Genomic DNA, 22,387 nt, shown 5'->3' on the forward strand with positions numbered 1-22,387 from the left:
TTATGAGGACGTCCGCGCCATTATACGACCTTTTACCACGCGTAAAGTAGAAAAGGCGTATTTTCCCCTCTTTGTATGTATGCGAAAAATATGAGGATACATTTGAAAACGTTGAAATCGGCAAATCGATCGATTAACGATAAAATATCGTATCGGTTATGCCCTTTCATCATGAACTTTATGGAAAAGTAGCAGAAATACCCGGCGTCACCCGGTTTATAATTTTTTCTTTAATCGTTAAATTGAAATACTTGGAAAATTCTGATGAAGAAAAAATATCGCATTCACAGAGGAAGGAGCGTCCATAAATTACGAAATCGAAACTCGAGGGTTTTCGACCCACTCTCCCCGCTTTTTTAATTTTCTGTCAGATTTAAAGACCCCCGCTCCGGCAAACGACATAAGCATTGCCCCCCGCCCCCACTCCCCCCATCCGCACATGAACCTAGACTCCCTTTGTTACCGGGAAGAAATAATCACGCGCAGTATTCATTTTTATTCATGAATTTCACTTTCTGCCAGACGATCCCAGAGATCCGCGTAGGATGCCCGTTCGCGCGTGTTTGCCCGTGGGACCGGCAGCATTACAGATCTGGCTCCGCTTCTCCCACTTAAACCACATTCCCCCCTGTCAATATCATCTTACCCCCACTACCGGCGATCAGAGTGGTGGGGCAACGGTGAGTCTGACAATGAGCGCGATAGTTCAAGGAGTAGAGAACGCATAAGACGTTCATTGATTATTAACTCAAACTTTTATGCAGAAAATTGAATATAACATAGCCTGTGACACTTCCGTAATCATGAGGAACATTTTAAACAAAGTTTCATAAAACTCCGTTAAATAGATTTTCAGTTAAATCTGTAAAAACGTCCGTGCAAAGAATTTTACAAGTACGTTAGTATACGTTATGGAAAATAATCACTTTCACTAATGGTGTAAGGTCACATGTGCTCAGTTACGAGCTTGTGAGTCCTTTCGGTCACTTACCATCCGGCTCTGTTTCTTCGGCGTGAGTCCACTGCACGGGTCCCCATAATCCGTAAAGATTCATCCGGACGGCGAAACTCCAGAATAAACCACCAATCGATGCTAATGTTTTGACGATCGAGTTCGAAATGGTTCTTACAGCAGCTGAATAATGCGACCGTTGAGGAAGACAAGCTCCCTGGTAGTCAACGACCGTTATGTTTCTATTCGAATCAGAGAAAGCGGAAGCGTTGTGAATGCTGGTTACCATCCCAAGGCAATTGCATCAAAGCCATGCACTCAAGTCACCGACGAATGTTGACGAAATTACGTCAATTAGCAACGGTACAATCACTCGCTGTCATTCCGAGAAATAGAATTTAAACTAAAAAACTGTACGGATTTACAAATTCTAATGTATCGAGCCCGAGACAATCGTTATTAACACTCGTATTGAGCAGAAAAAAAAGACGCGTCGAACTGTGAATATTCTGATACCTTGCCTCGATTCGAATCCAATTCTTTCTTTTGAACGGCGCGATCGCACCATGTATTGAACGGCTAATACTCAAGCTCATGCAATTGACAATCGGAAAATACGTAATAGATATAGCGTTCAACGATTTAAAAAATTGCGAAACATATACCTATGCTTGAATATAGAAAATGAAATTATAGGTTGACTATAAGCGCAGTTTCACGATATTCCGTAAACATCTGGGCGCTGACCGCGTCCGGATAATCCTTAACTTAGGCGCATGACTCTGAAGCATAGCAATAATACCACGTGTTGTCTAGTGTGGCGAACGATCATAATTTAATCCTTGGTTCACCTGTAAATTCTATCTTGAACCAGAGAGTCCATGATTGTTCCGTCAATTTCACCGAAGAATTTCCCAGTGTGCTCGTGCCTTTCGCTTATAATAATAAAACCATTGTTGTCTAGGATATAACAGTCCAGTTCTTCAGACGCGCAAGTTTTTTTGCACTCCGTCATTGCTGTACACTGCGGATTGTAAAACGATTCGTGTATTATAAGTGCCCGTAATTTTATTCTTACACGACTTTAATGAATGACGATGGCCGAGTTCAAATGAAATCGATCCGCTCCTTCCAAGATATCGGAAGGGTTTTTTCATTTCACAGTCGTCGCTAAAATTTACACCCTGATTTCTCTTGATGAATGAAAATATAGGTATGAATTTAGGCAAATTGCACGTAAGTATGCGAGTAGTGGTTATGGATCTTTGCGAAAGGCTGGTTCTAGCCGTGAGCTTAGTTTCTTTGTTTTACTGGTAAAATATTTATTGCATGCGGAAAAAATATGAACATTTGTTTGCTGATTGGAAAAAATGTTTTGCAAGTGAATTGAGCATTTCGACAGAGAAGCAGAAGGATTATTATTAGATCCAAATTCAACTGAAATACTTCATTATGATCTACCATGAACTATTTTTTGTTATTGTAAAATCGGTACCGCGTAGGGCTTGGAATCAAAATAAGTCTTTTGGTTGGGTAAAAAACAATAAAATTTGAAGAGAAGTTAGATACGCAGCTAGTTCAATATACAGGTCAAATTACAGCGTACTCACCGTCGACGTGATATTGATAAAGTGAGATGCCAGCGACGAATGTAGGAACTGGAGACCGACCACTGCCGCAGGAGCCCTGTGGCCCTTTCGTTCAACGAATACAGCGTGCGTTGCGGTTACCAATGATTTTGCACCGTCGGCTGCCGGATATAAAATAGAAAAATTCGATTTATCGAGTTGGAAGCGTGCCCTAAGCCGGTTTCGTTGGCATTTGATTCGCGGGGTTTGTTCATTATTGCTTCAATAAGTGTTTCTTCTTGTCCTCCTAACGAGCGAAACATGCGAGTGCCTACCTACGTTGGGTCAATCGTTCGATACTTCTCACCACAGAGAACTAATTCGCCGCGCGAATAAAAAGACCGGATTTTTGTTAAACCCTACCGACGAACAAATCCTTGGCCGCCTCTATCGTCGGCGGGATAAATAGTGGCTTTGTTTATTGAAAAATTGATCAACTTAAAAATTTGTTGCATGGTGTTTTCGCCATTACGTGTATAGCTATAGTATATCAACCAGTTGCGCCTGAGTAATGTACGGTATATCATTTCAGCTTGTATGCAGTTCGTACATGTTCGTTACGGAATATACCTATAGTATATGTATAATCAAGGTAGTATACGATGAAGAAAAGTAGGTACTTAATTGACTCACCGGCGTTGAAGGGCACACTGAACACAAAACTTTCCGGTTCGACGGAGTGCTGGTCGACGGCTCGCTTATACCAGGAGGAATCCATAGCCCTCCTGTGGACGTCGCCAAAGTGTCTGCGGATCACGGGAAAGTGATGATAAACTTATCCGGCAAAGGTCCGAATCGCTTATAAAGGAGAGTTTTTACCGCGTTTGCCCCATGGACAGCGTATAGGCATGTATAATATATCAGGTATAGTTACGGTTCGTTTGTAGCTTCGACTGCCGGAACATCCTCCTGTGACGGATGCTCGTGCCATCGGAGCAGTCCGCTACGGGTGGCGATAAAGCTGCGCGTTACTCCGAACATACCTTTTCCTTGGCTGCAAAACAAGAAAACACTGTCAGAAATAAACATTCACATCACCTTGAGGATAAAACGTGTCGACGTAACCCGGAACGGGGTTTTATTTTGTACGAGTATAATTAGCATCAAGTATTATTACGGACTCGATGTGATAATATAAGTCAATTTTAATGGTGAATCGGTGTGCCGGTAAAAATAAATTTCTCTGCAACGGGTACATCGTTGCTTGGAGACATTCCAGAAACCACCGCATAAGTACACGCTTAAACTCTGACCCGCGCGTACCCTTTCACTGACCACTAATTACAAAATTCCTTATTATTATGGGAAGTGGTATTTATTGGCAAAATTCACTTGCATACTCATTCGCAATTGAAGGAAAAATTCAACTGAAATTCGGAGTATCGTATCAACAGATAAATATCGCAATTCCATGCATCCGGATGAGAGGTCAACAATATTCGCATAACGTATTACCAAAATTACCCACTCCTTGTCCTCGGGTATGCTGCTTGTTAAACAATTGTCAGATGCATCGGAATATCATACCAATTCCGGATACGGGCCAGAAAATATTTTCTTGTATGGAATATAGAAGAGCCCCGATTCGCCTCAGTCCACTTTACACACAGACGCATCGTACTATTCAATACGGACTTATTTTACGCATGCATACTATTCGATATGACAACATTCCGCAGGGCTTTTCTCGGAAACAAACACCATCTTCTACACAGTATTATTCACCAAAGGTATCGGTCGACGCGAATGATATTTGATACGACGCGATGTTATTCTACTGGTACGCGATTGCACGTACGTACATATGTTGTATTCCCAATATTCTGCAGGGCATATATTTCTCTCCGATTTTTCAGAAAGGAAAAATAATTTCACGGTGTTCGTGTCCAGGAACAACTGTTTGATAAAAGGCAATTTTGCTTTTTTCACAAGCTTATTGCAACACTTGTGTGACGGAAGCAATGTCGTCCAAAACAAAAAGAAATAAGAAAAACTCGTACATTGATGAAATACGTTGCTCCTGTTTGGAGAAATATCGGATAAGGTGACGCATCGATTCAAAAATTGATCCAGACGTCCGGATGAATTTTATTTTTTTTTTTCTGGAAAATAATACCCGTGTTGAATAACACATACGTATACTATAAGTTATATCGAATAATATCCGAGCCGGATAATGTCGTGTCGAATAACACTGCTTGCCGTGATCTTGTGTGCAAAATGGACTGACAATGAGGCGGAAAGGTACCTTTTCTGGAGTGATACGTCAAAAGCGCTACGTTTGGGATCAGTTTGTCCAAACCTATAAACCATTTCTGAGTCAATCCCGACCCTGTTTCGAAATTAACGAGCAGTACTTTCATCAATATTATGTCCTAATGTAGCTAGTCTCAATAACTCGGTCACTTTACGCGATGAGGCAATGAAATTTTCATTGTATAAATAAATATTACCTTCCATTATACGTAACAGGGTGTCCAGCGACCGGGAATTTCTGGAAAACCGGGAATTCGAAAGTGACCTTGAAAATGCGGAAAATATACGGGAATTTTTTCGTCAAATTGAACTTGCGTGAATTTTCGTCCCAGGTCTGATAATTATAATGAGAGCCCTTACTTAAATCATGTCGCATTAACATCATATCTTCGAAATATTATATAATAACTCACCTAGTTATATTATTAATAAATATAAGCTATGTAAGAGTTTTTCCTTTTTTTTTCGCGTCAATTTCCTCGCCACATCTCATATGCCTACAACTGCCATAGATGCATGTCTTAAGCAGGGCATAGGGATGCTCAACTTATTTTTACGGGAAATCCAACTGATTCGGATATTTATGTTCATCGACGAGCATACTATTTACAATAAGTATCCGGCGTACTTAAAGATTACTATTTAAAACAACTAATATTCATTAGTTATACAGCTGAAAGTGATATAATGAATTTCCGGGAATTTTTATAAAATGATCGGAAAATTATGGGAATTTTCAAGTCCCGTGTTGCTGGACACCCTGTAACTACCCCTGCAATGTATTAGTATTGATTTCTTCGTGGTAATAAACCCGGGCGGATTTTTGAAAATCATCGTGGCATAAGGCGCGATGTCCGATAGTAAATATTCACGATACAAGAAGAATATTAAGTTTCCGGATGGCTGACCTCGTCGCGATATCACAGTGATCAAAAGAAAAGAGCTCAGGGCATTGGGATTCAAATTTCAATCAGCAGAGCATCTGATAGACGGAATGGGCGCGGCAGTTACCCTGCAATACCTTACTAGTTCGTATCTTGAGAAGATAACAGGTGTAATTCACACCGTTTGTAAACATGCCGCTCATACAACAGTGGCATCGATATTGCATATATATGTGAGTTAGCCACATAAGTATATCGTAGATTTTCTCAAATTTCACTCAATACGAAATAGCTTTGGCGATTGCATAATTGAGCAGCCGCATAAGATTTCGTTGCCCGGGTGTGCATATTATATGGGTACAGTTACGCTTTGCAAGTCAGGTTAACATTCCTTAAACACTTATTCGTACATTCTTGCAAGTTATCAAATGTATGAAATCCTTCCATTTCTATAAAGATCGGGTACGATCTTTACAAACCAATTAACAAAACACTTCTGTTGGTAACCCGTTGCAGTTGCACACCATTTACGCCCACACGTTAATATCATACGTTCTGATAAGTTATACATACACACATATGCACGTATACCATCCGAGTATACGTATACTTTATTTGTATGCATACACTACATATACAAATGTTAACGAAATCCAGTATTTCAATGACTGGTATATTCAGATAGGAAGGTGCACAAATTTTAATCATATAATCGTGTGTAATAAATTACCTGTGCAGTAGAGCCATCAGTATGGCAATTGGGCTAGCGGTGGAGACACAAATAAAAATGTAATAATAATAACAACAACAACAACAACAACAACAACTGCGGCAGCAACAACAGAATCAATAATTATGGTGATGATGATTATGATGATGATGGTGGTGGTGGCGGCGATAGTAGGTGTAATGCGACGATGATGGTATAATTGGTATAATAATATTGGTGACGATTTTGAGTGAAAAATTCAGTGAGGGCAATAGTATCGTAATGAGAATAGTGATGACGATGAAATCTTGGATGAAACCTTCGATCCAAACGAATGTTCAAAAAAAATGATGAATTATGAAATTATGAAACATTCATATCGGCATAATGTGTTGTGCAGTGGTGCATTTACAAGCTCTTTCCAACATACAGTTCGCCCGATTCCGAATTCACTACTCAATCCTCCATAGATTTTATTACGATACTTTGTGTTAATAATGGATAAGATATTGAAAATTTTTCTCGGTAATCATAAATTTCAATTACGGTCAACCCTTTGCAAAACTTGCATCTCCAATTATTATGATTAGCGTAAAAATGTACTAATTTAACGTTCAAATTTCCATGAAAAATAGCGAATGATTCCACGAGGCGGCGATTCGAATTCTGGAGTTGTTTTCCGAAAACAATTTTCAAACAAAATTTCAATTGTTAAAACCCAACAACAAATAACATATGTATACGATATGAGTTAGTCCACGTCAGGCAGAACGTTATTGGGTCGCTTACGCCAAGTTATTTGATTATTATAAATCGCTTTCGGTATATTCTTTCAGGTCTTCGGACAGGACTCGAATGTGATCGGATTATCGTCAAATCACTCGTGACCATGAATAAGTATATTCAGTAGAGATAAGCACAATCATATTTTTGTCACGAAATTGTCGGTTGCAATGCATGTGAGTATACATTTTTTTTTTTTCTTAATTTCCCTTGCAATAAATTCAATTCGATTTGTTAAACTTTCTCAAAAAAATTTATTCTCGGATCCGGAGAAATATTTTTTGATTGATTGAACAAGTAATCGCAAAGACAACTTGCATTTTCAAGTGGTAACTCGTGTATCTGAATAAACAAAAAATGTCATTCCCCTACACGGTTGATCACCATATGTGGCATGGTCGAACATATTTTTTCATACGTAATACAAAACATTCGTCCAGCAGGTACCTGGAACCGTAAAACGACCCTTGTTTAAAATAAAAATGATGTTAGATTCATATGAGTGACGGTAATTATATGAACACCGGTTTTAATAAACGGAAATAAAAATTATGGGGTTTGTGGGATTTGACAAGTTCAAAGAACATACGTGAATGTCACTTCGACATATTGAAAAATGATTCTCACCGAAATCCTTATGATTTCTACCCCAAGAAAGTTCCATCCATATAATTACTGTCATGCATGCGAATCCAAAATAACTTTTTTTTCCACTTATAGATCATTTGAACAACAATATGCATATCATATTTCTGTTCTGCTAAGCGTGGAATAACTCAAAATTAAAGTCGGTCGAACAGCGAATCGAAAATTCTAATATCGTATTGAGTGCCAGTGCATGAGGTGCGGAAAAATTGTCGTAACTGGAAACAGTATGGCATCCGCATTATGTGCGATGAGGGTGACGTACCTTTGCTTATCATCTTTACGCATAGAATGTGTACTTTTTCTATCAAACTCATCGGTTACCAAAGCGTCCAGCACCAACGACTGCACCAAAGTCTTGTCACCTGAAACCAGCAGTAATTATACGTATAAGTAGGTATAACATGCGCAACAATTCAATTGCACAGACCGGCCTAATAGATGTGTAGAGAATTAAACACGTAATTTCATCGCCAATAATAAATCGTGCTCGCTTCCAGAACTATTACTCAACGTGTTCTACATACGCACGGTAGTGATAGGGTTGATACGACGAAGGGACATACACCAACACGATCTCTCGTTGGTATAACGCTCACTGAGATTTTACCAAATCGGAATAATGTTACTCGGTGATAATACTCACAATAGTACGAATCCTTGTCCGGCTTACTCGCTTGTCTATGATGCGAGCTGGGGCTTCTGGGTCTCAACGACATCCATTTCCAACCAGGACGGCGAGTCCGGTCTAAGAAATGAAAAACCCTATCCTCGGGGCTGGCGAACCATTTGTTCGACCCTGAGTTATATTCGCAGTAAACCCAGTCGGGGTGTACCTTCCAGTTATTCCCCTTGAAAAAGTCGGTAACTGAAATGTTGATCGGATAATAAAGATAATTAATCCAAAAGTTTCACACCACTTTACGACTAACAATGAAAAAAAAAAAAAAAAAACCATATTTTCGAAATAGAGTCGGTATATATTCTACAACTATTTGAACAAACAGTAATGGGAACTTGGCGGGAGGTTAATCATTGGCTTCGTCTTATAAACTGAGTGACCTAGTAAATTGAACGATACGGAGTCGGGTGGTTGAAGAATCGATTATCTTGTAGCGTGAGAGGCATATAATTGTCAACTCGTGATCAGTGCGGTGATTAGTATCTACCAAGTTATTATGTGTAGATGGAGGAAACGGCCGTTAATTTATGAAAATTCACTACATCTATCTTATAGTTTTCACTCTGCCGATTTGGAAAGCGAAACAAAAATCATGTTAAATACAAATTTTTTTTCAACCTCATCTTACCGTTAAATTTAGCGTGCTTGATTTCTTGCTCTGCGAGGAGTTCGTACATCCCGTACCCCTCCGGCAAAGCGAGACCCAGAGAAAATGGTGTACCCTCGATCGGCATGTAGAAATATTTGTGCCTCCTCAAGGTCACCCTCTTCTGTGAATGTTTATTGGAACAGAAATCAAGTATTGGAATAGTTACGAAGATATCTGATAAGTGTTAACTGTCAGCACGCGGCACGCCTTCTCACATCGGCATTGGGTTCGCTCTTATTTTTTTCGAAATATCCAAAGAAGCAGGAGTATTGAATCGTATTAACAAGGAAAAAAAATGTCAATCACTGCGGTATCTTCCATATTCTAAATTTGTACCGATTGTATTTTATTGGCCCCTTCTCATTTCGTTTTTCCCAAATAAGGAAACTTTGGTTCAACTTTTTATAATGTGATATACTTACCATATCGTCATAGTGAATTTTCACAGCGAATTCGGTCTCTCCCTCCTTCTGATCAATCATATCGTGTCTCAGCTAGAAACGCAAAAAAAAAAAAAATGAAGAAACAATACTAGAGATATTGAAGAACTCGATGATATATCGATACTTGTACGTTATACGCTGCTGTAGAAATAGTTGTTTCTATTACCAATCGCCATAGACATTACATATGTATAGGTATTGCCAGTCGCAAATCAAACTATAACCATTGACAACATAATGACTTACGTCCAAGAGCAGAGAGTTGTTCAGCGGATGGGAGGACGCCTCGTGTTCCGCCAGTTCGACTTCCGATAAATCAACGCTCACGTACTTTGGCCTCAGTGTCTCATCGTACTGAAGCAAAGTAATCGTTAACTTTCGCTCAAATGAGCAAACAAATTCTGTAGGCCAGTATATATCTGAAAGGTATCGACTTTGTCGCGGGATTTAATTACTATCAAGGAGACTGGTTACCATCATTATCGTTTTAAGAGCAGTAGGAAGGAGAGTAGAGCATGAGAGCACTTCTTTATGATTCAACGGCTATAATAGTCCCCAGATATGAATAAATATTGTTGAAAGAAAAGAGGGAAATGTCCGACATTTTTCGCCAAAGACGCTGTGGGTCACTTGAGGACGTTGTTTTACAATTAGATTCGTAAATGTAATTTTTTCGACTTTTTCTCCTCACAGTGGGTACGAGCCCGTACAAGATTCTACTCCCTATCCCTAATTTTTTTAAGTAACACTGCCCTCACGTGAATTTAATTTCCCCCGTTGCGAGAAAACTTTATAGATTTTGGGCTAAAAATATGCCTAATAATTCACAGATACGTTTTCGGTCAGTTCCCTGGCCGCCCGACACCTCGTTCTATGCGGATAGAGGAATTGAAAAAAATAGATGTAGCTTGTAAAAAAAATTCAGAATATTAATCCAAGACGCTTGTGCAGAGTGTCCAATAATAAAATAACCAAGCTCTAAATATATATATATATATATATATATATATATATATATAATAAATTGTATAAGTAACACATAAGCATAATTATTGTTAATGATCGACTTGCGGTCAGGAATGATATTCATAAACTTACGTCAATATTTCCTGGCTGCGTGTAATTAAACCACTCGTGTTAGGAATACAAGGAACGGGATACAGCTTCTGCAAGATACAGGTGAAATAAAAATACCTCACCAGGGGACGCAAATCCGGGTGGTACAAAATCCGACCATTGTTGTCAACAATGAACGAATAGCCATTGACGCCGAGCTGAAAATAAAGCAACGTCGTATGATATTTTCACGTCGTTATATCACACCTCGTCTATTGCTGTCGTCACGTCATGCGTCACAGTGTTATAAGGAGTCGTAACTAAATAATACGAACCTTATACGGAGGCACAAGCTTCTGTATCTGTTCGACCGGAACATCCGTACCTACGATTCCTAACAGATTGGCCACCCTCACCTAGAAAGATAGATACTTGCTCTGTATACCTAATATCGAATGCATACGCCTATGTAATTTACTTTATCAAAGGATTCTTTTTCTCTTCCGTGATACAGCTATAAGCATTGAAACAACTTTGTACTTGGATATTCACCGTATGGTTACGGCGGTCCAATATGGGCGCCGTCACAGAAGCCATCAGCTGCCCGCTACTTTCCTCGCCGTACCTGTTGCTCTGCATTTGGAAAGAAGAAAAGAATTGTATACAGTATACGAGGCGTACCCTGCGAAATCTCCGTGTTTTGAATTCCACCATGTTCAATTTTATAGTAAACCTTTTTAGGCTATAGTCAGATGTTCTAGGCCCCTGCAGTTGTTGGTTTATTTATTATTTTTTTTTTTTTTCCCCTTTATTTTCAGCCAAACGTTTTTCATTTACGAACATGCAGATATTTTCTAGACCGTCGTATGTAAATTTCTCTCGAAATACATTTCTTTATGCCGATCACGCGATATCACTACCGTGATTTGATAATTTTGGTCCATTTTTTATTTTGTGTTACATCAGGCCTTCCAGTCCATACGACCCGCCAATTCGATTCCCTTGCACCTTGCATTTTGTCTTCATCCTCATCTATAATAACAGGTTCAGTTCCCATATGCTGGTCGGAAGGTGATTAATCGCTACACTGCTAGTTGTGCACAACGCCGGCTAAAATGCAACTAGTCGATCTCTTAACAATACATCATTCGCCCCAGGTACTTGATTCTTCGCTCATTCGACTAATATAAAATTTATACTTTAGTTCGATCTTTCAAACAATTCAGTTCATTACATTCCATTCTCTCCAAAGTATACTCCAATTGCCAATCCCACTTCATAACACATCTACATGTTATGTTTACCTTATCCTCATTTTCAACGCTCCTGGTCTAATAACGGAATAAGCACAGCGATACTGTGGTATTATAACTATTATAAAAAAAATTTAAGGAACGCAAGAATGCAATTTTTGAGAAATGTCTTGAAATTTTGAAATGTCTTTGAAACTTTTGGACATGACCGAAAGACGTTGACACAAAAATGGGAAAAACAATACAGGATGTAGGAATGTTAAATGTACTGCTATAGCCGCTAAGGTTTCATCTAATTGTAAATTAGAAATGGTGCCGAGGTTCAAAACTCGGCGATTTCGTCTAAAATGTGCCATATAATTGTATCCGATACCAGATCTTTTAATGAATGCGTAGAAAGGAAAATTAGATAATGAGATAAAAGTCCGCCTGTGCACAGAAAGCGCATGCAACTTTCATGGGCGATTTTTTTCTCTAGAAAGTCTATTGACCAAAGTAATTGGTTGCGTATAAGAGATGAATGAGAATTAAGTTGGTTTTTGTGCTACCCGGAACCAACGGCTTGGCATGGTTTCTCCACGTGTGGTGCTTAACAAACAATTGTCGTCCGCAAAAAGTAAGATCGTAGCTACCTAGGGTATACAGGTGGATTTACCTTTGCCACCTGTGACATGTTACGCATCCATGAAAAGACCGGAATGATATGTTATCAATGTAAAGTTTCGATCATTACACTAGACCCCATAAGTCTCAAATGTACAATTCACTACACGGTTCTAATTCAGGTTGAAACAATTGAAAATACCTTTCCTCCAACGTATACGGACGTCCAGTGTATCGGATGATCGTGTTGATACAACACCATAGGTCTCGCCAGGACCTTGATATACTCGAAAACTTTTTCCTCGATTTCATCCATACTTGAAACTCTGGCGTAATAGCCTATAAATGATTTCAATGATCAACGATCAAATGATCAGATTTCCCCATTGGACGAATTCACGGGATTGTAGATGTGACTTTTTTTTTTTTTTTATAATCGTGAATTATATAGGCAAGTGTATAATGTTATTAATGTATATCTATTATCTATAGACCGATGACGAGTGAGTTTACCTTTGTTTGCACACGCCATTGCGCGTAGTCCGGGACTCTTTTCTCCGCCAACGAGATAGACGAATATCCTTACCGGCATGTGCGGTGAATTATATCTCTTGATAAGTTCCTTCGGCACGTCGTTAGTGTCGGACGTGATCATCATGATCGCCTGGTTGCACTGGCTACCCTGGCCGGTTCTGTTGTACTTGTGCAATATCTCAAAGGCCGTGCTCAGGGCCGCGGAAGCGTTGGTTGTTCCCTCCGGCTTCATCGCGTCGAGGGCCACCTTGAGCTCCCTGACGTTCTCAGGTGTGGCCTGGACCATACTGTCCTTGAAGCAGAGAACAGTCTCGTCCACGCCCTCTGCATAACGGTAGACGTTCACGTAGTCGTCAGGGCCAAGGGTCCCCAGAATGGCCTTGGCTGTCGCTACGGCGAGGTCGCGCCTCTTTCCGGACATGTAACCTCCGTTGTCGATGAGAATTGCTATGTCCTTAGAACTCGTCGCTCCTCCGACGAACCATCCGGAATTGCGAAAGTCGTATACATCACGTACCACCGACGATGATCGAGACGGCGTCGATGTCGGTAGAGGTGGCCACGAAATAGCTGGAATTCGTCCGATCTCGTTATACCCATAACTAAAGGATACTCGGCAAAGCGGACCGTCACCCGGTGACTCGAGCTGACTCCGTGCCTTAATGTACTCACGGATAACAATTAAGCAAGGTGGTTTATCTCTGACGGTGGGTGCAATCAGTCGCTTACTTCACCGAATATTCCCTGTATTTTACGAGACAATTACGCGTTCGACGTCAAATAGATCGTATCTCGAAATTGGCGAACACAATACGGTTGCATGGTACAATTGGAGATGATGTACATACAATAACTCAAGACCCGAGAAATGTGGTGGTAATTATTGACGACATAGGCAAAAGTTACTTCACCAGCCTGGGGCGTAAGGCGTAAGCGGACGGTCTTATACCGTGGTTTGTGTGAATAACTTCATACCTATACAGGTATACTTTAAAGGCATATTCACTTCTGTGGCCCTTGAACGTAAAGGAGGAATTTCTACCCACCAGGAAAACGACGCAGGAAGCCGGAAGTTGCTCCGAAGTACTGCCACGAAAGCGACGGGTCGCTCTCGTAATTATTGGCGAAAAGTGGATCCAGATAGTCGCTCCATCGAATACCAGCGGCGACATCCGGGTCTTGAACCAAAGTCGAGAATGATGAAAATATACCCGAAGGTACTATCGGCGCGGTCGCATTGTTATGCTCGTTATAAGTTGTGCATGGTCGTGAATAATATGATACAAATGACATGCGTATAATTCGACATGAACGCTAAGGTATAAAGGAATCCTTACCGGTATCTTTGACGCCAAATGGCAAAAGCACCGCGGACAGGCTAACGTTTACGGGCAAATGGTCAAAGTGACGGCTGGGAGTCAGGATCATTTCTTGAGAACCGGGAGCAATTTTTTTATCCTTCGTAAATATATTCAGACGGTGGGAAGAGTAATACTTAGGGGGTGACTCAACGTCCCTCGGGGCAGAGACGGCCGCCTGTTCCGCGCTCTCCATTATCCGCTGTAACATTCGAATGTAATTCGAATTTATTGTTCGACCAACACGAATACATTAAATACAGGTAAATAAGAACGCGACACCCGCATTTTACCATAGTTTAGTCTAACGTCGAAACGCTTTGATTCAAGAACTTTGAAACCAATTAATTCTACCAAATTCACCTCATAGGTCGCCAACCTTGAGAAATCTGCTTGGAATTTTAACGCTGAGAACAGCAAAGGTTTCACGTTCAAATTCATTCACGTTCTCAATAGTTTTGTTAAAATTAGCAAGTTAAAGTTGGCCTTGTATCCGCAGATTTGCAAGAACTATAGTCCGGACAAAATGTGCTGTAAATGGGATAGCATGAAAAGATTGCGTGTGTAACTCATTAGGGTCAATACTGCATGTCTTACAATGTGCTATTAATTAAATCCCGTTTTACATTTTGAGAGTATGAAAATTGAGCGAAGCATTCCCCACTCCACCCAAATTGCTTCGTGTCACCATCAGGTCGCGTCTCGTTGGAGATTTACCATTTCCTCACAGATCCGTGCCAGACAGTCACACTCTTGTTCCATATCGAATCCAGAATCTTATAAAAAGGCGCCAATAAATCGTGTACCTCCTGCCCGACTTACAATTAGTCTTAAGTTTCCCTTCATCCTACTCACAATCAACTGAATTCAAGGAGTACCTGTTTACACGTATTGACAAATAAGCTTTGTTTTTGAACTTGTCTTTGCAGGCACAGTGCCTACAAGTATACAAACGTCAGGTATACGCCCACGTGTGTTTGTGCGCGTCGTGTCTAGGTATGTATGAACACAAGCGAAAATGGAGAGTATTGATTGGCGGTGGTCTTGAGACGCGGCCGGCGCGACGCTGGGCGTCTCTACGACCGTCGTACCTCGCAGTCCACAGCCCTTATTCTTCTTCTTGAGCCCTTTAGGGCGCCTACCCTGGTCATCCCCGTATTGCCCTTCGTATCAGAAGTATAGGTATTTTTATCGCCTGCCACCTTTTCCCTAATTTCAAACACAATTTCAAAACGCTGGTACGCTTTGTTAGTATGACACGTATCGTGAACGACAAATTCGTCAGTTTTTTTTCCGGGGGCAGCATTCCGCAGTCTAGCTGTCAGCCAGTGTTTCAGGTGCCATTACTGAGATCGGCTGCAACGCCAAGATTTTAGGGTATATTACAAGTTCAAAACAACCTTATGATCTGGCAGAGAAACATTGCGTTCAATATTAAAACGTTAATGATTTTCTAGAAAATGCCCATCTTTTCGACAGTAAGGGTGGTCGGCATTTAAGGGGTGTGACTCACGTGGTGGCTCATCAGGCCAAACGGCGAGATTGTTAGCTGGGACACGGGATAATTCAATGACGTTATATAGTAATTTTATACGTGACAATACAATTTTATTAATTGCAATTCAACTACGAACTGTGTTCTCATCGTGAAATTGAAGTTTTTTAATCACCGAGGGATGGATGAAATTTCATTCGCATTCGCGATTTCAGATGGTTGGCAAAGGGTTATTTATTGCAGAGAAATATTCTCTAGAAAGATATTCTGTAGAACATGTACCCTGTAGACCTGATCATTTCGTTCAGTGAGATAAGTGCTGCACTGGCGTGCCCGGACTATTGGCAAAAACACGCAGATTTAACTGGTTTTAAGTTTTGTGTGAATTAGTGAAAATGACCACTCACCATGACGGCATTCATTTTGAAATCCATCATGTTTTTCACTTCTGCTGCCATTTCTCGGATCAAGAGAAGCCCGTCCTTCCGTGCCACGTCAGCCTCCACTTCGTGATATTTCTGTAGGCAAGGAATAAAATTTATTGCAGTAACGAAAAGCGACGAAAAGTATCAGCTAGAGATAAATTCTCGAGTACTGGATATTGACTAGTTGAGTAGTAAAATTATCTTTCTTATCCATGCTCATGCTCAGTCACCACTCACGATCATGAGACCTGGCAGCTTTCAAATTAGAGGAGCTCATAAGTCATTGGTCCAACGTCAAGAACCCGATACTTTGTCACCTCGAGCAGACAAACTACCCTTTCGGCACTTGTTTTTTTTTTTTCTTTGTTTTTTTTTTCAATTTTCAACGCAGAGACATCAGAGAGAGAACTCTGGATTTTTCAAATCAGTTATCATCGCCCTAGCAACGATCTGTACTGAAGACCAAAAATCACTAACCGTCTACGTCATAATTTGAATGAGAACCTGACGGCAAATTCTGCAGTACAAGATGCGTTGAAGCACTTCGGTAGATATTACCCACTTTTTCAAGCAGATGGCATAATAAGAAGAACGTGGTGGAAGACTGCAATGAGTTTGCTCTTTCGAAGTAACGGCAGAAATTTTACGTATCAGTGAAATATTATGCATCAGAAACATTAGAAAATCTGCCGACAGATGAAAATTGGAAAACGATTTCGCAATAGCTGCACTAACAAGAAGTCTTCGGTGAGCTTGTAAAAAGATTCGCGATAAGAAAAATTTCCGCCGAAGATTCACGGATGAAATTGTTACTAGACTAAGGGTGGCCAGGGGTTAGCCACCAAAGCAGTCATTGTGTTACTCGTTACTTTAGTCATTTTGCAATCACTGTAATCACGTTGTACTCACGAAAGTGCCTGCCACCAAGGAGACATTTTTTAAATACTAATCATATCGTAATCATTGTGATTGCAGTAATCATGAAATCTTGAAAACCTTGATAATGTGAAATTTGAAAAGTAAAAACAAAATCACTGATGATTACAGATGATCGCATATGAGTGCTGGTTTTTTGTAATCAAGGGAGTCATGAAATTTTTCTGTAGTCATATGTAGTCAAATTTTCATACCTAAAAGGGGAAATCTTTTGCAATCGTAAGAATTTTTATATTATCTCTGTAGTCCGCTATCACTGCGTCGCGTTTTTCCGAGTGAGCGTGAGAGAGCCTACCACTTGAACGGCGGCTTCTGTCCGACAATCAATCCAAGATGAGTAGATAGATACCTACTTGTCGCAAAGTTTACCAATCCGTAGCTGTAGGCAATTGTCTGAATAGCCATTTAAATTGTAAATATGCGCACGAAGCGTTTTCGTCGCCCCTAAAAATATTAATTTCGTGGAGTTTCACCACTTTTCTCGCCATTTTGAAAAACCTTTTAGAAATCTTGCATTCTGACAAAGTCTTCGGGGTGTCGAATTTTCATACCTACAATAACGATTATTCATGTTATGCCGAATTCATTGAGTTGTTCCCAGTTCCAGCAAACAAATTTTTGTATTTCCCGAGACACGAAACCGGCTGTCTCTACACCTATCGTGCCTATTCGAGAGAACATTCGATTTGAAATTATTTGCGATAGGGCGGGTAATACGATATCTGATAAATTAAAACAAAGAAAATAAACATATACGAATGTTGCAATACTAATTGCCCGAGGAATTCATCGTAATTTGCAAAGATATTTGGCAGACAAATCTCACTCGTGACAGACCGTTACCAGGCGAAATTAATAAAATATCCTAAATATGACGCTACAGCATCGCATGGAATGTCCCATAGATGCATGCATAATTAATTAATAACCCTGCGTTGTACGTATACGTACAATTTGCAACGAACCATAATTATTACTATTTCCAAGTAATTTTCAACGCATGAAGTACGTACCGACGCGACGACGGTACACCCTGCGAGTGTATCCCCTACCCCGTGCCTAGATAGATACGACAGGTATAGGAAGGGTGGTACAACAGGGGCGCTTCGCAGACGTGCTACCGACAGCCGAGAGACCGCTAACGATGACGGATGACGAACTACCCCTCCGCTCTCCCCAGGCCGCTGCATTCGACGTTGTCGTCGGTTGCTCTACGTACGTATAGCTCAGCTCAACTGTGGCCTATTCTTATGCAAGGATCGTTATGCCTGTAGAAACTTCTACACGCGTGAACGCAAGTGTCACTTTACAGGACTTCGGTTGTACCTATGGCGGATCGCGGGCTGTACTCTTTCGTATACCTGCACATTTGTTATCTGCACTGTGCAAAGTACCGCATACTCTGCCTTTTCGCCGAGTTACCCCTCCGCTAGTTGTTGGCTACATATTGTTAGAAAAGTAACAACGTTTAATTGTAAGTAAAGGTTCACCGATAAAATCGTGTGTGTTTTAGAAATACGTCCACTCGTCTTAAAGTTGTGAGATTTACTGTTTCTCCAATCGCAGTGATTGACGCAGCAATTCACGATCAGTAATTCAATTAATCATGACATGCGTTGCTTTTTAAGGGCCGAGATCATCTTCTCTAAATGTAGAGGGTGAGAGGGTACCTTCGTAACAGCATCTATATAAGTGTTCATTTGGTCTTTGGACCAACGATTTAATATGAGTAGCATATCCAATTGCTAGAATGATTAGAACGACCCACAGACGTACGCATATACCGTCCGTTTAATACGCACAAAACCATATTGTTAGTATCTTGTTTCTTTATAGAATGGCAGTCCGGACGCTTGCCGATTTTATCAACAATCGTAATCCCCGTGCCCTCAAAAAAGTACTCCCAGATGGTAACCAGTGCAGGTTATGAATATCATTAAAAGGGTACGATCAGGCAACTCGCTAAAACTTTACGTCAAATTTTTATGTTACGAAATTTTTGACTGCCAAGTGTCTATAAAAGGTCTTGGTAGCACAATTTAGCCAAATGCATAACATTTACGATTTTAGCCTAACGAAAAATTGGAAAAAATTAAAGTTCGGACTCGATCGTCAAGTAAATTAAGTTTTTTATTTTTTATTTTTTTTCATCACGGTAGCGCTCCTACATCTGGATGATTGTACATCCAGAAACTGAGAGTCAGCAATTTTTAAAGAGAATCGAGGCAAAAACAAGGAGAGACTACAACGGTGGGAATATTATAATCAGCTGCAGTATGTTGAAAAGGCCTTCTGGATAACTTCTCGCACAAAATTGCAGTAAAACGACGTAGATGTACATATGAGTACAACTACATGCGAAATGCTCGATTTTCTACACCAAGGGTTTCAATTTTTCTCAATTTTACGCACTATGTTATTGAGCGGAAGTTTACAGGTGGGTACCCACCTGACTCAATCTCGTTTCCGACAATTGTCAATTTTCCTTCTGTACGTGTAACAAATGTTGGTACGAAGGTAAGCTAGCACCCTGTATATTTAAAGACGGGGAGCATATCGTTTTTGAGATAAATGCATGTTATAAATAAATAAACTACCTACAAGAATGCTGCATCAATTGAAATTTTTGTGAACATAGTCTTGCCCCAGAAGTTAGAGACACAACACGTGTGTCCGAATGTTTATTACATGAATATTCTTAATATTTTAATCATTTTACTTTACTCGCACCGTCTTTCACATCCATACACTTTTAAGTTATCGCTTGGGCACCTCTTTTGCAATCATACACGATATGTACGCTGGTCGGCGTGGCGTAGAAAAGAAGTTGTCGAAATCGATTTTTAACTTACCCGTTGTATTTCATTCATCTTTGTCACCTGTCTACCAAACTCCCAAAGATCCACGCCAAATTTTAGCGCCCAGTTCTTGACTCTATAACAGAATAACGAACCTGTGTGAAATACTGCGAGTGCATATTATTTAGGAGAATATTAATCATCATTAGCTGGAACGCAGGCATCGACAAGTTGGTACAACATTTTGCGAATGTACTATCCGGCAAATGATTTAAATCTTTGCACGCTGTATTTTATTATTACTCTCGGTCATTCATATTTCGCTGGTAAAAAAGCAATATGAATTTCGATATCCTTTCAGAAGAATGCGGAACACTTCGGAACCGAAGAGCGTATAGAGTGTTTCTGGAAAAACAGAATTATTAGCTTGGCGTACCGATACGGTACGGCAATTAAAAATTGCGTTTGGGTTCTACCAAAGATATAGTCTACAAACACTTTACACGTAGCTCTGGCTTGTATTGAGAATAACATTTTGCAATCATGCCATTACGTTGACTAATTCTTAGCAACGGTTATTTCCTACAGGCCAAAGAACCGTCATTCGTCTTCAGCCATTGAAAATTTTCACACAAGTCGTGACTTACAAGGATATTCGTAAGAAACGCGCAGTTTCGAATTCTGTTTAAGGCAATATAGGTATGTCTATCCGCTTGGCCCATTTAGCTCATCGAATATCTTATGGCCCTTAGCCCAAGTATTTCTACGTCACGTACTATACAAGCGTAGGAGTTTTCCGAGTTCTTGGAAGTCCTAGGATCAGAGTTGCGAGCATCGGCAAAAGCTGGCACGCAACTGTCAGTAGGTGAACCTACAACTTGTAGGTACATACATACCTAGCAGCGTAACAAAGGTACGCGCACCTCTTGCCTTATAACAACTGTGTAGATACCCAAATAGATACGCTATTTACTTTATACCGGCCACCGGGGTAAACTCTATGAGTTTCGAGTCGAGATACCGACGCGTAACTGCGATTTCAACTCGAAACTCAAACAACCGATACAATTGCGTTGTATCGGAAACATCACGCACGGTCCTTATACATTTCCTACAAACGGCAACGGTTGTAACCGTTGTAACATCCCTACATGCCGCGTATATACGTATGTCATAATGGCATACATATTTGCACATACAATTAGATATAGATAGGTAGACGGCACACAATTATCCGCAGATGTTTGCACGTTACGCGGTCACAAATGGCCGGCAATACCGAAATGATTTCGGACCCTTGCCCGGCCCTTCTTTCGCAAGCAGCGAGATTATCCACGGCAGAAGAGATTTGTCCGTAAATCCCGGGTGCATCTATAAAATGCGAGAAGGACAGAGAGAAGAAACTGCGAAATACTCTATTTCTAGGGATACGGCAAGGATTCGCGTGATGGGTGTTCTTCAAAGGATGCACGCGCATGACAAACATACTCGTATTTCTAAGCCGCACAGTTTGCGAAAAAATTTATGCAAATTTCGACTATTACATGAAAAAAAGACGCAGCTCATGCACTTATGTTTATCCGGAAATTGGTGGTGACAACAAGGAGACACATGTCGATGATTCCGTTGTACTACATACAACTGAAAAACCAGCCACACGACTCGGAATCTTACGATTTCCATTGGCGATTGCTGACGGAGACGGTATAAGAAACCTGCAATAGCCGATTAAGCAACAACGTTACCCAAGTCCCCACGCACGAAGGATCGTATCTGCTTCGAAATTTATTTTCAACAAAAGTTGTACAAAGTATACTTTGGGCAGAAAAAAGTTTGAATTCAATATTATTATAGGTACGAATGCGTCCCAGATCTGGTACCCGTTAAATCCGACCGTACGTAAACGACTGATTGCGAGCTACCTCGAAGACGATCTAAGCCCGTGTGATGTCTTTTGGACAGCATCGTATACGGCATACATGAACATGGGACAACCTATACATATAAAATGATTATCCAATCAGTGACCAAGAGCTTAACGAAATCCCTCTATATTTATGCATCAGCTGCACTCAGAAATTACAAAATGAATAAAGGTATGCCTGACCACTTGCAAAGGAAAACCTCCAAGGGAAAAAATGTATTTATTCAAAGTGGTTGACATAATGATGGGAAAGGTCATCGCGTGAAAATTGTTTCGAACTAATTAAAATTCACTGTATATAGAGAGACTGCGTAATGGGGCATTACACCTGAAATCTCGTGCAATGTTTTTTCTCATATCGGACGAGGCGGGAA

The 22,387-nt window shown here is 40.4% G+C and overlaps 1 protein-coding gene across 2 annotated transcripts in view; it reads right to left on the reverse strand.

Annotated features, from left to right (window-relative positions):
* LOC124310146 (voltage-dependent calcium channel subunit alpha-2/delta-4) overlaps window positions 1-22,387 on the reverse strand; it is a 29,987-nt gene that overhangs the window by 2,450 nt on the left and 5,150 nt on the right. The window contains exons 2-22 of one of the 2 annotated variants that reach the window (XM_046773847.1): window positions 20,144-20,225; window positions 16,338-16,448; window positions 14,415-14,637; window positions 14,124-14,255; window positions 13,057-13,647; window positions 12,746-12,882; window positions 11,240-11,320; window positions 11,023-11,103; window positions 10,831-10,905; window positions 10,730-10,744; window positions 9,878-9,985; window positions 9,611-9,682; window positions 9,168-9,309; window positions 8,504-8,725; window positions 8,123-8,222; window positions 6,451-6,483; window positions 3,455-3,574; window positions 3,214-3,326; window positions 2,563-2,702; window positions 1,804-1,976; window positions 992-1,194 (exon numbers count right to left, since the gene is read on the reverse strand). In XM_046773847.1, coding sequence (XP_046629803.1) covers window positions 992-1,194; window positions 1,804-1,976; window positions 2,563-2,702; window positions 3,214-3,326; window positions 3,455-3,574; window positions 6,451-6,483; window positions 8,123-8,222; window positions 8,504-8,725; window positions 9,168-9,309; window positions 9,611-9,682; window positions 9,878-9,985; window positions 10,730-10,744; window positions 10,831-10,905; window positions 11,023-11,103; window positions 11,240-11,320; window positions 12,746-12,882; window positions 13,057-13,647; window positions 14,124-14,255; window positions 14,415-14,637; window positions 16,338-16,448; window positions 20,144-20,225 — 2,954 coding nt within the window. The remainder of the gene's footprint in view (window positions 1-991; window positions 1,195-1,803; window positions 1,977-2,562; window positions 2,703-3,213; window positions 3,327-3,454; window positions 3,575-6,450; window positions 6,484-8,122; window positions 8,223-8,503; window positions 8,726-9,167; window positions 9,310-9,610; window positions 9,683-9,877; window positions 9,986-10,729; window positions 10,745-10,830; window positions 10,906-11,022; window positions 11,104-11,239; window positions 11,321-12,745; window positions 12,883-13,056; window positions 13,648-14,123; window positions 14,256-14,414; window positions 14,638-16,337; window positions 16,449-20,143; window positions 20,226-22,387) is intronic. The other variant, XM_046773848.1, reaches the window with a different exon arrangement.

The sequence above is a fragment of the Neodiprion virginianus genome, chromosome 1 (genome assembly GCF_021901495.1).
Source record: "Neodiprion virginianus isolate iyNeoVirg1 chromosome 1, iyNeoVirg1.1, whole genome shotgun sequence".
Classification (NCBI taxonomy): domain Eukaryota; kingdom Metazoa; phylum Arthropoda; class Insecta; order Hymenoptera; family Diprionidae; genus Neodiprion; species Neodiprion virginianus.